Source organism: Bos mutus, chromosome 13, assembly GCF_027580195.1.
Source record: "Bos mutus isolate GX-2022 chromosome 13, NWIPB_WYAK_1.1, whole genome shotgun sequence".
Lineage (NCBI taxonomy): Eukaryota > Metazoa > Chordata > Mammalia > Artiodactyla > Bovidae > Bos > Bos mutus.
This window is the reverse complement of record NC_091629.1, coordinates 5,598,560-5,613,379: the sequence shown is the minus strand read 5'-3', so window position 1 is coordinate 5,613,379 and position 14,820 is coordinate 5,598,560. Positions and strand designations below refer to the sequence as shown.

General features: G+C 46.7%; 1 protein-coding gene across 2 annotated transcripts in view; it reads right to left on the bottom strand.

The window, feature by feature from the left end:
• The window catches only part of PRKCQ (protein kinase C theta), a 155,281-nt gene that overhangs the window by 16,440 nt on the left and 124,021 nt on the right, over positions 1 to 14,820 (bottom strand). For both annotated transcript variants that reach the window (XM_070380911.1, XM_070380912.1), the window contains exons 13-15: positions 11,796 to 11,887; positions 9,657 to 9,719; positions 4,729 to 4,867 (exon numbers count right to left, since the gene is read on the bottom strand). In XM_070380911.1, coding sequence (XP_070237012.1) covers positions 4,729 to 4,867; positions 9,657 to 9,719; positions 11,796 to 11,887 — 294 coding nt within the window. The remainder of the gene's footprint in view (positions 1 to 4,728; positions 4,868 to 9,656; positions 9,720 to 11,795; positions 11,888 to 14,820) is intronic.

Here is a 14,820-nt window from a genome sequence, read left to right as displayed (position 1 = left end):
TTTCAGCGCGTCGTGAGGTGTGTCCGTTACGAGGACTTACTATCCTAAGGTGTGGCATCACCTGTGTCGTAGGCCTGGTTAAGGGGATTGCTGGGTTCTGTTTGAACTAAGCTCATTTTCACAACGTGGCAGGTCCTTAAAAAGTTATCTGCAAAGAGGCTTGGGATGAAGACCACGCTAAGTGATGTAAAGCCAAAGACGGCAGTGCAGGGGCCTTACTCCTTGTCCCAGTTCCTTGTCACTTTATCATCAGGCTGAAACTGATCATCTCATTAGTTATGGTAGGAAGCTGGCTAAATCAGGTGTATCAAAAACACTTGTAAATTCTGGATGTATATCCCCTGTTCTTAACCATGAACTTGCCTTATGTACACCCTGTGGCATCTGGCTTACACTGTGTCTGTGTGAGGGCTTTTTTATTTTAGCTATGAGCCACTAAAACCAGAAACTGAAACTAACCATCTGAATGCAGAGCTCCTAAGAACAGCAGGGAGAGATAACAAAGTCATCCTAAAGGATCAATGCAAAGAAATAGAGGAAAACAACAGAATGGGAAAGACTAGAGATCTCGTCAAGAAAATTAGAGATACCAAGGGAACATCTCATGCAAAGATGGGCACAATAAAGGACAGAAATGGTATGGACCTAACAGAAGCAGAAGACATTAAAAAGAGGTGGCAAGAATACACAGAAGAACTGTACAAAAAAGAGCTTTACAACCCAGATAACCACGCTGGGGTGATCACTCACCTAGAGCCAGACATCCTGGAATATGAAGTCAAGTGGGCCTTAGAAAGCATCACTACGAACAAAGCTAGTGGAGGTGATGGAGTTTCTGTTGAGCTATTTCAAATCCTAAAAGATGATGCTGCGAAAGTGCTGCACTCACTATGCCAGCAAATTTGGAAAATTCAGCAGTGGCCACAGGACTGGAAAAGGTCAGTTTTCATTCCAATTCCAAAGAAAGGCAATGCCAAAGACTGTTTAAACTACCGCACAATTGCACTCATCTTACACAGTAGCAAAGTAGTGTTTAAAATTCTCCAAGCGAGGCTTCAACAGTATGTGAACCGAGAACTCCCAGATGTTCAAGCTGGTTTTAGAAAAGGCACAGGAACCAGAGATCAAATTGCCAACATCCACTGGATCATCCAAAAAGCAAGAGAGTTCCAGAATAACATCTATTTCTGCTTTACTGGCTATGCCAAAGCCTTTGACTGTGTGGATCACCATAAACTGTGGAAAATCCTGAAAGAGATGGGAATACCAGACCACCTGACCTGCCTCCTGAGAAATCTGTATGCAGGTCAGGAAGCAACAGTTAGAACCAGGAACAGTGGAACAACATGGTTCCAAATTGGGAAAGAAGTACATCAAGGCTATATATTGTCACCTCGCTTATTTAATTTACATGCAGAGTATATCATGCAAAATGCCAGACTGGATGAAGAACAGCTGGAATCAAGATGGCAGGGAGAAATATCAATAACCTCAGATATGGAGATGACACCACCCTTATGGCAGAAAGTGAAGAAGAACTAGAGTCTCTTGATGAAAGTGAAAGAGGAGAGTGAAAAAATTGGCTTAAAACTCAACATTCAAAAAATGGCATCTGGTCCCATCACTTCATGGCAAATAGATGGGGAGCGTGATGGACTTTATTTTCTTGGGTTCCAAAATCACTGCAGGTGGTGACTGCAGCCATGAAACTAAAAGACACTTGCTTCTTGGAAGAAAAGCTATGACCAACCTAGACAGCATATTAAAAAGCAGAGACATGACTTTATTGACAAAGGTCCATCTGGTCAAAGCTATGGTTTTTCCATTAGTCATGTACGGATATGAGAGCTGGACCATAAAGAAAGCTGAGTGCCAAAGAATGGATGCTTTTGAACTGTATTAGTATTGGAGAAGACTCTTGAGAGTCCCTTGGACTGCAAGGAGATCCAACCAGTCCATCCTAAAAGAGATCAGTCTTGGGTGTTCATTGGAAGGACTGATGCTGAAGCTGAAACTCTAATACTCTGGACACCTGATGTGAAGAACTGACTCATTGGAAAAGACCCTGATGACGGGAAAGACTGAAGACAGGAGGAGAAGGGGACGACAGAGGATGAGATGTTTGGATGGCATCACCGACTCGATAGACATGAGTTTGAGCAAGCTCTGGCAGATGGTGATGAACAGGGAAGCCTGGTGTGCTGCAGTCCATGGGGTTACGAAGAGTAGGACACGACTGAGCGACTGAACTGAACCAGTATTTTGAGTGCCTATCACAAAGTACTAAGCCAAGATTTTAAAAATTACTGAGCCTCATGATTTCAGTAGAGCATAAAATGTACTACGAATAGTCATTGTTATTTAAGACTATTTCATCTTAAGTTCAGCCAATTCCTTTTCCTGCATGTTTTAGAACATACACTGTACTGTTGCTGCTGCTGTTGCTAAGTCGCTTCAGTCATGTCCAACTCTGTGCGACCCCATAGACGGCAGCCCCCTAGACTAGCTGGTGATAATGTATAATAAATACACGTAAGCTGGTGATGCATTTTTAACTGATGAAGGATGATCTAAAAGTGAAAATGTAATTATGCAGTGGCTGTTGGGTGGTCCTGGAGCAGAAAACCAGGTCAAAAGGCATCACCAGGGTCCAACCAGAGGTGCTGAGGTCCTGGACAGGGATTTGCTGCTGAATTTGTTTTGCCCCAGACGGGGAGGGACTGGAGAAGCTCGTATTTCATTCACGAAAGTATTCACTCTGAGCATCAAAAAAGAATCAAGGTGCGGGGGAGAGGGGGAATCTTAATTCACAAGACTGGGGAAGGATGAAAATAGATGTGTGAAGTCCTGAGGTCTAAATTTAGAGGGTCTTGGCATTTGGATTTGGGAGGGTCAAGAAAGAACAGAGAGAACAGGTTTGGGACCTGCTATGTTTGAATGGCCTGTGCCAGTTAGTTGGAGATCTCAGCAGGAAAACAGACGTATGGGTCTGGACAAGAAGTCTGGGCATGGCTGCAGTGATTTGAAATCACAGTCATACATACAGCTGCTGGTCATGGAGAATGTATGGGAGGAAAAAGGACCAGGAGTGGAGCTGTATGAAGACAAGCATGATTGAAGGTGAGAGAATGAGACTGAAGTTGCAGAGAGAAGCCAATCTCAGAGGCTAAATTCTGGAAGATGCCAAAGAAAAGAGATTGAAAATGAAGGACTGCCCAAGATAGGGCGTGGCATAAGGCATGTGTAGACAGGTCAGTTAAAGCCATAGTCTGCTCACCAGAGGCCAAGGTCACATTTAAAAAAGGTGCAGTCAAAACTAAATAAATACGTGCAGGGCGGAGTCTCCTGTTTCCCAGACTGAAGATGCTGCTGTTACTTTGGCAACGACAGGGATCTGTCGCTAAATTTGTTTTGCCCTGGAGACCAGAGGCCCATCATTGTCTATCAAACAACCACGCAGCACTCACACACTTTTCAACAATTCTTCATTCACTCTTTGAAAAGGTATCTATTAGCACCTCAATGTGCCAAGCCTTGTGCTCCATCCTTGGATATAAAAGTGAGTAAGAATACACTGATCCACACGAGTGACAAGACGAGAAAACAACGGTATACACCTGTACCAACATCACTGCCCTGGTTTTGCTATTGTACCATAGCGATTGAAGATGGAACTGGTGGGGGAGATGGTGAAGGGTAGATATGGGTGATGTTTCTTTACTATTTTTGGAAACTTCTTGTGAATTTGTAACTGTTCCAAAATAAAGTGTCTAAAAAGTGAATAAGCAGCAGTCCTGGAACTTCCTTGGTAGTCCAGAGGCTGAGACTCCCCACTCCCAATGCAGGGCGCCTAGGTCCAATCCCTGGTTGGGGAACTAGATCCCACGTGCTGCAACTAAAAAAAAAAAAAAGATCCTGCATGCTTCAACGAAGATGCGGTGCAGCCAAATAAATGCTTTTTTAAAAAGAAAGAAACGGCCGCTGGTATTAGGGCAATCATCCAATAGCGCAGAGAGATTTAAGACAGAAAAGCCACGATGACAAATGTATGGTGCTAGAAGGACCACGTGGCAAGGGGGTGTCTCTCTTATCTGCCCGGGTGGGCAGCTAGCACGGAATCCACAACTGGGAGGGCAGGCAGTGGGCAAAGCAGGATTGAAGGATGCCTTCTGAGCAAACGCTGCACTTCCAGGGGCTCAGAATACACGAGCAATGGCTTGTTTCTTTTTTAAGCGTTCATAGGCTCTCCCATGTGGCAAAACAGACAAGACAGAAGTATTCTCATTTTCCACGAGCATGTGGGGCTCTCCAGGCTCACACGGGACACAGCCTGGTAACCACAACTTGGGCGTTTCTGATCCCAAAAGAAGCCACTGAACGTAGGTGGATGCCCATGAGCCTGTCCAGGGTCCACCTGGCTCTCCTCCAGCGGCTGCTTTCGGTTGCTCTGAGCAGGGTGAATATATTTTAAGGCTGGGGTGGGGGGAGCCAGGACAGGAGGGACCTGCTGGGTCCTTCACGCTTGGTGAGATGCCGCAGTCAGGGCTGGTACCACCCGCCAGGAGACACTAGCAGTGCCTGTGTGCAGGTGCGTTTGTCAAGTATTTGGATTAACAGACACACCTCCTGCACCAAAGCACTTTGAAGTCTTTGGTTTTTCCGGGGAGGCGGAAGCAGCAGCGCTGGCCTGGGCGTGCTGAGGTGGGGAGGGGCCGGGGCGCTCCCTACCTCCGGCGCGATGTAGTCGGGGGTCCCGCAGAAGGTGTTGGTCCTGGCGTCTCCCAGCATGTTCTCCTTGCACATCCCGAAGTCTGCGATTTTGATGTGTCCATCTTTGTCTAAGAGGATGTTATCCAGCTTCAGGTCCCTGAAAAACAAAGCAGGTTCTCACTTTAATAAGGCAGTTTTGGTGACATGGGGTCGCTGTGTAAGATGGGACACGGTGGCCTCTGTGTACCATCGGAGTTTTCAAATCAAGACGGCAGAGCAGGACGTGCGTGCGTCTTCTCCCAGCACAGCTGGAAAGGCCACCCATGGGTGCTTTGCTGGTTCTCCTCTCTCCTTTCAACCCTTCATCCAGGGCACAGCTCAGGGGCTCACTGCTTCTCCTCCATGGGGTTTCCTCCGTGACCAGCATCTCTGCCCAAGACTCGATCTATTACAGCCCCACGCAGGCAGGTAAGCTATTTCTGGGCCCAGCTCCGAAGGCTTCCCTGGTGGCTCAGACGGTAAAGTGTCTGCCTGCAATGCAGGAGACCCAGGTTCAATCCCTGGGTTGAGAAGATCCCCTGGAGAAGGGAATGGCAACCCACTCCAGTATTCTTGCCTGGAAAATCCCATGGACAGAGGAGCCTGGTGGGCTACAGTCCAGAGTCGGACACGACTGAGCGACTTCTCTTTCACTCTGACAGAGTCCTGTATCTTCTATGCCCGGTGCAGTGCCCGGCCCATCTCAAGAGCTCCATCCGTATTTCTTGTATGAATGGCTGAGCAGGTGCCAAGATGGGGATGCATAAAGGTCATGTGTCATCTCTGCAAAGCAGCACCCCTCAATATTAAGAGGGGCCTTCCAGAAATGAAGCCTGGTGTGTCTGGGGTTGAGTGGTATTTAGTATTACACAACACGTACACGCGTTCACTTCTATGCAGATAGGGGAGCAGATAAGCCTGACTCATCAAGGAAAAGGCTGGCTGCTACCCATTTCCCTTTCTCACTTATTAAGGAGTAGTTGTTACTCAGTCGCTCAGTTGTGTTTGACTCGTTGTAACTCCATGGACCATATAGCCTGCCAGGCTCCTCTGTCCATGGGATTCTCCAGGCAAGAATACTGGAGTGGGTTGCCATTTCCTTCTCCAGGGGATCTCCCCAACCCAGGGATCAAACCCAGATCTCCCGCATTGGCAGGAGGATTCTTTACCACTGAGCCACCTGGGAAGCCCATTCATTCAGTGAGGCCTAGCTTCTGCTTAAGCAAGAGTTTGAGGTTTTACATTGCTTGTAATCAGTATCCACATTCTAAAGTTCCCATCGCTATTTCTCTCTCTTGTTAAACTCTAGGCTTCAAGAGGGTAGAAATACGTATTATTACTCACTGTACAGCAATGCTGTGACAAGAGTGTGGCCTGTGGCAATCGTTCCATAAATATTTGTTGAATGAATTCATCACGAGCTGGTGACTACCTCACCACTTCATCGCCTGCTGCAATGAAGTCCTGAGTAGTGGTTCCCTTTCAGTGCTTTCTCTCCTCGTTTGAGCAGATCAGCCGGGGACAGAGAGCAGGGGATACAGTCCTCTTCTGGTGGATGGATGCTGCTAGCAGCTGAACCCAGAACTGATGTCTTATATCAGGACCAGCATGCTAACCTCTGGCACCAACGCCTCATGGACAGTCGGTCTGACCAGAGGCGTGGATGCTCCCATGGTACAGGAATGTGTATCTCACATTCATATCAGTATCGGTATCATATCAGTATCATATCAAATGCCATCACACTCTCATTAATGAGGACTACACACTTCGGATATGTCTGTCTTCTCCTTAGGCAGGCCTTTGGCTTTGTTCCTTCGTTGTAATTAAACCCACTTTCATTGTGATGTGTTGCCTGTATTTAAACTTGAGGGAAATGTCAAGTTAGAGTCTAGTGAAAAAGAAAACTTTTTTCTCCCACCCATAATCACAAACCTCTCACATTCTGCCTTGGACCCTAGGCTGAGCATGTCTGTCTGAGAGTCTCCCTCGGGCACTCTTCCTTAGAATCTTATTCCCTTGGACTTTCTAAGAGTTTGCTGTTTGTGTCTTTTCACGTCCTTATATTTTACCTTCAAAAAAAACCCCAAACCCCAAACAAAGTACAAACCCAGAAAGGGACTTCCTCAGGTGTCCAGAGGCTGGACTTCTATAGCTTCATTATCCACCACGATGCTTAACAGAGGCTGTGTGTTCAGCGGGTACTCCGTCCAAGTTACCAGGTGTAGTGGGTTTAAGGTACCCCACACCCCACCAACGATGTTTCTATCCTAACCCCCAGGACCTTATGAATGAGATCTTATAAAGAGAGTATTTGCAGATGTAATCAAGTGAAGGATCTTGAAATGATATCATCTTCGATTATCTGTTGTTGCTCAGTCACTTAGTCGTGTCTGACTCTTTGTGATCCCATGAACTGTAGCCTACCAGGCTCCTCTGTCAGTGGGATTTTCCATGCAAGAATACTAGAGTGGGTAGAATACTAGAAGGGTAGATTCCCTTCTCCAGGGAATCTTCCTGACCCAGGGATAGAACCCATATCTCCGCATTGGCAGGAGACCAGTGAGCCACCAGGGAAGCCCTGGTTTATCTGATGCTGTTGCTGCTGCTAAGTCGCTTCAGTCATGTCCGACTCTGTGCGACCCCATAGATGGCAGCCCACCAGGCTCCCCCCTCCCTGGGATTCTCCAGACAAGAACACTGGAGTGGGTTGCCATTTCCTTCTCCAATGCATGAAAGTGAAAAGTGAAAGTGAAGTCGCTCAGGCATGTCCGACTCTTCGAGACCCCATGGACTGCAGCCCACCAGGCTCCTCCATCCATGGGATTTTCCAGGCAAGAGTACTGGAGTTGGGTGCCATGAGTGGTCCCTAAATCCAATGTCACGTGTCCATGTGAGAGGCATACAGGGAAGAGACACAGGGAGAGGCGAAGGCTGAGGGACGATGGGAGGGACACCCCAAGCCCAGGAACCCCTGGGGCCACCAGAAACTGGGAAAGGCCAGAAGGACCCTCCCCAAGAGCTCGCAGAGGAAGTGTGGCCCTGTGGACACCTTGATTCTGGACCTCGGGACTCCACAGGTGGGAGGGGATAAACTCCGTTGGCTGAAGTCATCAAATTTGTGCTAAATCTTATGGCAACCCTTTGAAACTAATCATCAGTGGACAGAAAAAGGAAACTAACAATCTCCTTGTGAATTCAGGGGCCCAATGAGTGTCAGTGAGTAAGGTTACAAGGCACCTTGTAGGCTGAAAATTTTCTGAAGGCCAATCTCAGTGGCCATGTACCTGCTGGGTGACGTCCCTCGGTTCAAATTATTCAATGACTTCCCAGGATCTCCTACAATCCTATGATTACACTGCTAAGTAAAGGTAGTGTTCCTTCTTAGAGGTGCATAAGGCACTTCAGAAAACATGATTTCCCAAACAATTTATGATATTAAAGACACTTATGGACCCTCATTGTCTTTTTGTCCTGAGTGTCAGTAATTTACAAGAGATGAAGAGATAGAATGTGGAGAAGCAGCCTGCACTGGGGCATGTGAGGTTTGGTGGCACAAGGTCCCTTTCAGCTCTAAGATCTCTCTTCTCTTTGATCTTCCTAGTTTTTCCTCCCTCTTTTCCTATCCGTCCATCCCACACAATCTAGAGGGCCTCAATACTTCGGGGATACTGCAGGCATTTCATATAGAAGGAGAAAAACAAACCATGGAATCTGATCAGGGTTTTCACCATCCTGGTGATCAGATCTCAATTTCCTGAAGATTAAAGAATCACATCAGGTTTTTAACCTATCGTTTTGTAGACAGACCCCCACCCAATACAAAAGTATATCCAAAGGGTGTCAGAGAGACTGCTTAAGAAAAATGAGTGTGGAAACCTCCCCCGAGTCATCTGGTTCGGCAGGTCTAAACAGGGTGCCCACACTTGGCTGCACCCTCTGGAAGTAGAGAGGTCTTCCCAGGTGGAGCTTCAGTCTACTCTGTAAGCACTGGTACGGACCATCCTGGATGGAATGCTTCTGGAGCACATTATACACAATTTGCTGTCTCCAGCAATTTGTGCAGAGCGTCACTTGGCCTTTCCTAATGACTCAGGGTCCTTCCCGAGCAATGGTCACAGAAAAGCAGGTGACCCCCATTCTCCTGGGCCGTGAGCTTGTCCTGCCTTCCCCCTTTATGCCGGGTCCTCAGCTGTCTCTTCTCACTGTGGCCCCTGTGCAGGCCTCCAGCTGCTCAGCTGGCATCCTGTCTAGCTCCTTTCTTTTATAAAAAAATTATCCCCCCCTCTAATCTGCAGTGAGTTGGAAACTAGGTAACTAAGCCTTTGAAGATTTGTATGTTAAATGAGTTCACGTGTGCCTTGAGAAATGGACACTGAAGTACATTAGCTTTTATCCAAGAAGGCTGTGAGATGATGATGTACAGTAAGCTCTGGATGGATATCCGCTCAAGAAAGAGGGGACACGTGGCGTCCTGGGTACGGTGACGAGGTGTAGGCATGTAGGTTTTCACAGGCGTGCTTGAGTGTTCAAGGAAGGACTTCCCTCCGCCCTCACCCAGCAGGACACTCAATATGCAGATACAGCCAAGAAGGAAAAGGAGACAGAAAACAATAGTAAGACGTCAGAGAGAAAGTAACGGGAGGAAATGAGACAAAGGGAGGCAAGAGGGAGAAGAAAAGGAAAGAACGGACAGAATGAGGTCGCAGCCCCTCGGCTTTGAGATGGGAACTTCCTCCTTGGTTGGTAAATCAGTATCCGAGATCACTCTGGGCGGGAAGCCTGGGTGTGGAACTTTGCGCCACAAAAGCTCACTGACCACTGCCCGTCACCTGAGCACGATGATTAAACCTCCCGGGGCAGGGAATCCCGATATCCCAGGGCTTGTTCCAAAAGAGCCAGCTTACCTGTAGACAATTCCTTTGGAATGAAGGAACTGCAGACCGAGGATGATTTCGGCAGCGTAGAACCTGAGCGAAGGAAAATCGAGGTTCCACGTGAAATGTTTAGTGGGAAAAAGTTCCTCTTTAGACAGAGTGACTGTGTGGTGTTCTGCTAAATGTACATGCAGAATTTTGTTTAACCCTAACAAAAGGAAGACGGCATCCATTCTATACGCCCAGCTTCAGCCCTGAGAGAATGAAACAGAGTTGGTATCTAGTGCTGCTTCTTATACTGTGAACTAGAATGCTTGAATTATCATTTTGGCAGGTTCTGAGAACATACAGACACTAAGTGTAATAATAATGTAATAATTTTCCCTTTTATTTTAAAATCTACCTGGACCCCAGATTCCACATGGACCTGACTTGCTCACATGTAAAAGATGCAGTTGGAGAGGAGGAATACATACCTCCTCTCCAGTGATCTCGCAGGTTCAGTTCTAGACCACTGCAGTAAAGCAGGTCTTTTTTTTTTTGGTGGGGGGGGGGGGTTGGTTTTCTGTGCATACAAAAGTTACATTGACACTATACCAGTCTATGAGGTATGCAATAGTCTAAAAAATGCACATGCCTTAATTAAAAATACTTGCTGTGAAGTATACTTCAATAAAAATAAATGAAAAATACAGCTAAAAGATGCTAACCATCATCTAACAATGTAGAGTTGCCACAAACCTGCATTTATTGAAAAAAAAAAAAAGGCTATCTGCAAAGCATGATAAAATGAAGTGCAGTAAAAGGAGATAGGCCTGTGTTAGGAGGTGATCCTGTGCTCTCCACCTTCAAAGATGAGTGACTCAAAGGAGGTGAGTTTAACCATCACTAGTTGGATTAGATAAAAGGGAGAACTTCCCGCAAGTGTGGTCCACTGGATCTTGGAGAGGAATGCAGGAATCCCTTCCTGGGAGGCAGTGAGGAAAGACAGACAGCGTGTATCTGTGATGCCTCCCACACTTAACAGACCTGGAGGGGACCGGGAGAACCCTTTATAGCAGATTGTAGCAGTGCCCAAAGATTTCTGTGCTGCAGAAATCCCATAAAATTATCCCATGACGGGTCCTGGAGACAACGAGATCAGCGGCGAGCTCCCCACTGGATGTGACAAGACGGATGTTTCACCTGCAGTTTCTGCAGAAGCTGCTGGCAGGCTCCGTCTTTCAATGCAGCTTGACATGAACCACTCTGAGTGTTTGTTAGGAGTGAGTGAGAGATTCTTGAGCATACAGCGAAGAAGGCTAGTGTGTACCCACACTTTTAGGTGGGCCCAGGGGCACAGTTTTTGAAGGTCTCAGGCGTTTGATGACTCAGGAAAGAGGGCCCGAGGGAGGCAGGATGCAGAGGGTTCTGTGAGCTCTGCTCCAGTCCACCCAGTAAAGCCACCTTGCTTGATTTTGCCTGCATCCAGGGTGCGTGTATGCGTTCAGTTGCTCAGTGGTGTCTGACTCTGTGTGACCTCGTGGATGGTAGCCCACCAGGCTTCCCTGTCCTTGGTATTTTCCAGGCAAGAAAACTGGAGTGGGTTGCCATTTCTTACTCCAGGGGATCTGTCTGGCCTAGGGATCAAACCTGAGTCCCTTGCATCTCCTGCATCGGCAGGTGGATTCTTCACTACTAGAGCCACCTGGGAAGCCAGCATCTAGGGTGGCTTGACGCCAAAGAAGGTGGAGATTTATTCTCGAGAGAAGGCAAATGTTTCTTCCTGTTCCCCAGTTCTCCTGCCCCCAGAGCTGAATGCTTGATGCTTTACTCTGAGCTTCCCTTGAAAGGCCCCTGTGGACATCCCCCCCGTGACCCCTCTTCCATTTAACTTCCATTCAAGGGGCAAATCTTGTTTCTAGGCTCAGGAGACTTAGAAGGCTGATGAATTGGGGTGGTTCCTTAAACATACTTGATCTCGAGGCAGAAAAATGAAATAAAACTAACTGAATGGAAGCTTTGGGAGCTGGGAAAACAGGGGCTTCATTGGACGTGTTTCTGGGGTCACCTCGCCCTGCAGTTTAGGTCCACTGAGTAAAGCATGTGGGAAAAAGCAAGGTGCGGGCACAGTGGACCCCAGTCCCCGAGCAGACAAGGGGGACCCCCAACCCTACAAAGGGCTCTTACGTGGCCCTGCAGAGGTCGAACTTGTGGCAGCTCTGGATGTGGTACATTAAGTCTCCTCCGTTGAGATACTCCATCACAAAAAAGAGGTTCTCCTGCAGAAAGACACGACAATCCCACTGTGAGCTTCTTTAAGACAAGTGCTATTTTTTTTATTGGGGTATAGCTGCTTTACAACAATGTTTCACATGGTTTCTGCTGTAGAACGTGAATCAGCTGTGTGTATACCTATATCCCCTCCCCCTGGGACCTACCCACATCCCATCCCTCTAGGTCATCACCGAGCACCAAGCTGAGCTCCCTGTGCCATACAGCAGCTTCCCACTATCTATTCTACACATTGCAGTGTATACATATCAGACCCAATCTCCCAATTCATCCCAACCTCCTCTTCCTCCCTTGTGTCCGTATGTTCATTCCCTACCTCTGTGTCTCTGTTTCGGCCTTGCAAAGAGGTTCATCAGTACTATTTTTCTAGATTCCACATATATGCATTCATATACGATACTTGTTTTTCTCTTTCTGGCTTACTTTTCAAAGGAATGAGTTTCACTCCTTCAGAGGAACCAATTCTGTCTTGAAATCCCTTACAAAAAGGCTGGCAAGATAATTTAGTTGATCTGCAGCATTTCTGAACCCCAAGAAGTCTGGGAAGTTGGGGGTGGTGGTGAATGTGATGTTGGATGCCTGAATGCGCTGATGCGGTGGAGCAGACAGAGCACAACATGAGGGAGGGGCCATCTGGACTTGCCCACCTGACCGTGGGACGGTCTCGGGCTCTTCAATGCGTGCTGACTGCCTACCTACTCAAGCTGACAAGCGTGTAGGATGGTAAAAGTGGGGCTTCCCTGGTGGCTCGGATGGTAAAGAATCTGCCTGCCAATGCAGGAGACATGGGCTCCATCCCTGACTCGGGAAGCTCCCCTAGAGGAGGAAATGGCAACCCACACCAGTACTCTTGTCTGGGAAATCCCATGGACAGAGGAGCCTTTTTGGCTACAGTCCATGGGGTCGCAAAGAGCCGGACACAACTTAGCAAATGAACGCGCACACATGAGCACCCTGATTTTGAGAGTCCTCATGAACCACAGAATTAGTAATCTATTCATGTGGAGATGGCTGGCATGTCTGCACATAAATCTGCACCTGTGAACCTGACCCGGGTGATTTTTTAATTTTTTAAACACAATTAACTACCATGATGCCCTCAAGAAGGTCACAAAATAGAGGAGAGAGGGCTTCCTCCAGTTTAAGTCATCTACTGTTTATGCCAATGGAGCTTGGCCTGGGGGCAAATACCTCCATGCACCGTGTCCTGACTGCCTTAACATTTAAGTCAATGCCACCATGAGAAGCAGAATGGGTTAGTTAGGACGGAGTGGGCTGGCACGATTCTGAGCTTGAGAAGAGTGCAGGTGAATCACTTTTTGATTGGCCTTTGTATTTTGTTTCTGAATCGTGTCTTTTGTTCTCTTATAAAGAACTCAAGCAGGCCTGCTCAGAGTGTATTATTTCTGATTTCAGAAAAGAGTCCAAACAAAGAATTAGAATTCAGTAACCTCTAGGATTTGCCCCCGAGTCCGAGCATTCGGCGAGTCTTTCCTTTTGCCTACTTAGCTGGCAAAACCATACCATTTTGTCAAGTAGCTCCATGAAGAAGTGAATTTTACAAGAGGAAGGTTGCCTTAGGATGCTCCCTCCAGCAGGGGTGTGGCTGAGGTTCTTATTCATGACACAAGAAAACACTGAGCATCTTTCCATCCGATCAGTGAAGTCAGTTTTATTTTTTATTTAAAATCTTTTTTTTGGCTGGGATGCACAGCTTGTGGGATTTCAGTTCCCTAACCGGGAACTGAATCTGGGCCGTCAGCAGTGAGAATGCAGAGTTCTAACCGCTGGCCTGTCAGGAAGTCCCTGAAGTCAGTTCTCACTGGGGCTTGCCAGTACCCTGATTATGGGCACTAAAAGAAGCGGTACAGTGAAGAACCTCTGGCTAACAAGAAAGCATTTGATACATCATTCAATGATGTTTCTCTCTCAGCTCCCCAGTTTGCAAATATATCTATGGAATACATGCTGTTCTGCGCCTGGCCCACAAAAGCAAGAGAGTCAGAGTTAGTTTCTGCTTTGCTGTGGTTCTCTGACAATTGAAGGCAATAATTACTGCTGATATGCTGGCAAAGACTGAAGGCAGGAGGAGAAGGGGACAACGGAGGATGAGATGGTTGGATGGCATCACTGACTCAATGGACAATGAGACTGAGCAAGCTCCGGGAGATGGTGAGGGACAGGGAAGCCTGGCGTGCTGCAGTCCATGGGGTCACAAAGAGTGGGGCATGACTGAGCGACTGAACAGCAACATGCTGTGAACAGGCTCAGGGGTAAAGAATCCTCCTGCAGTGCATTTCTTGTAGAGTGCATATTCTTGTAGAGTCATTTATTTTTTAAACTTCTTATTGGAGTATAGCTGATTTACCATGATGTAAAGCAACAATGTTTGTTTCTACTGTATAGCAAAGTGTAACGTCAGTTAAATACTGAGTACTTTCAAAACTTCAGAACAGCAAAGGAGTCTGTGTGTTTGTGTGCAAAGTACTGTATTTTCCAGAGCATCTACAAAGATCTTTCACCACTTGGCTGATGGGATGTATTTTGTTCTCCTGTGTTTTGGGTTGACTAAAAAAGTTCATTCAAGTTGACCCGGAAAATGTTATGGAAAAACCCAAATGAATTTTTTGCCCAACACAATACTCATAAAAATATGAGAGACCGGTTTAGGGGGCCTCTAACATCTAAATTCTTTTGTATTCATCTTCTTTGTGAAATATTTATATAAAATTTAGCTGTAAAGGCACTTTATATTAGTAGAAAGGAGGAAGGCTGGTCACAGCTATATACAGGAATAGAAGTACTTAGACACTTCACTAATCTAAGAATTGGGGAAAAAATCATTTTTCACGTGAGAGGTATGTATTCATCTCAGTGGTTTTCAAAGCCAAATCCTTGAAATCATTAAGGTCTAAATTTA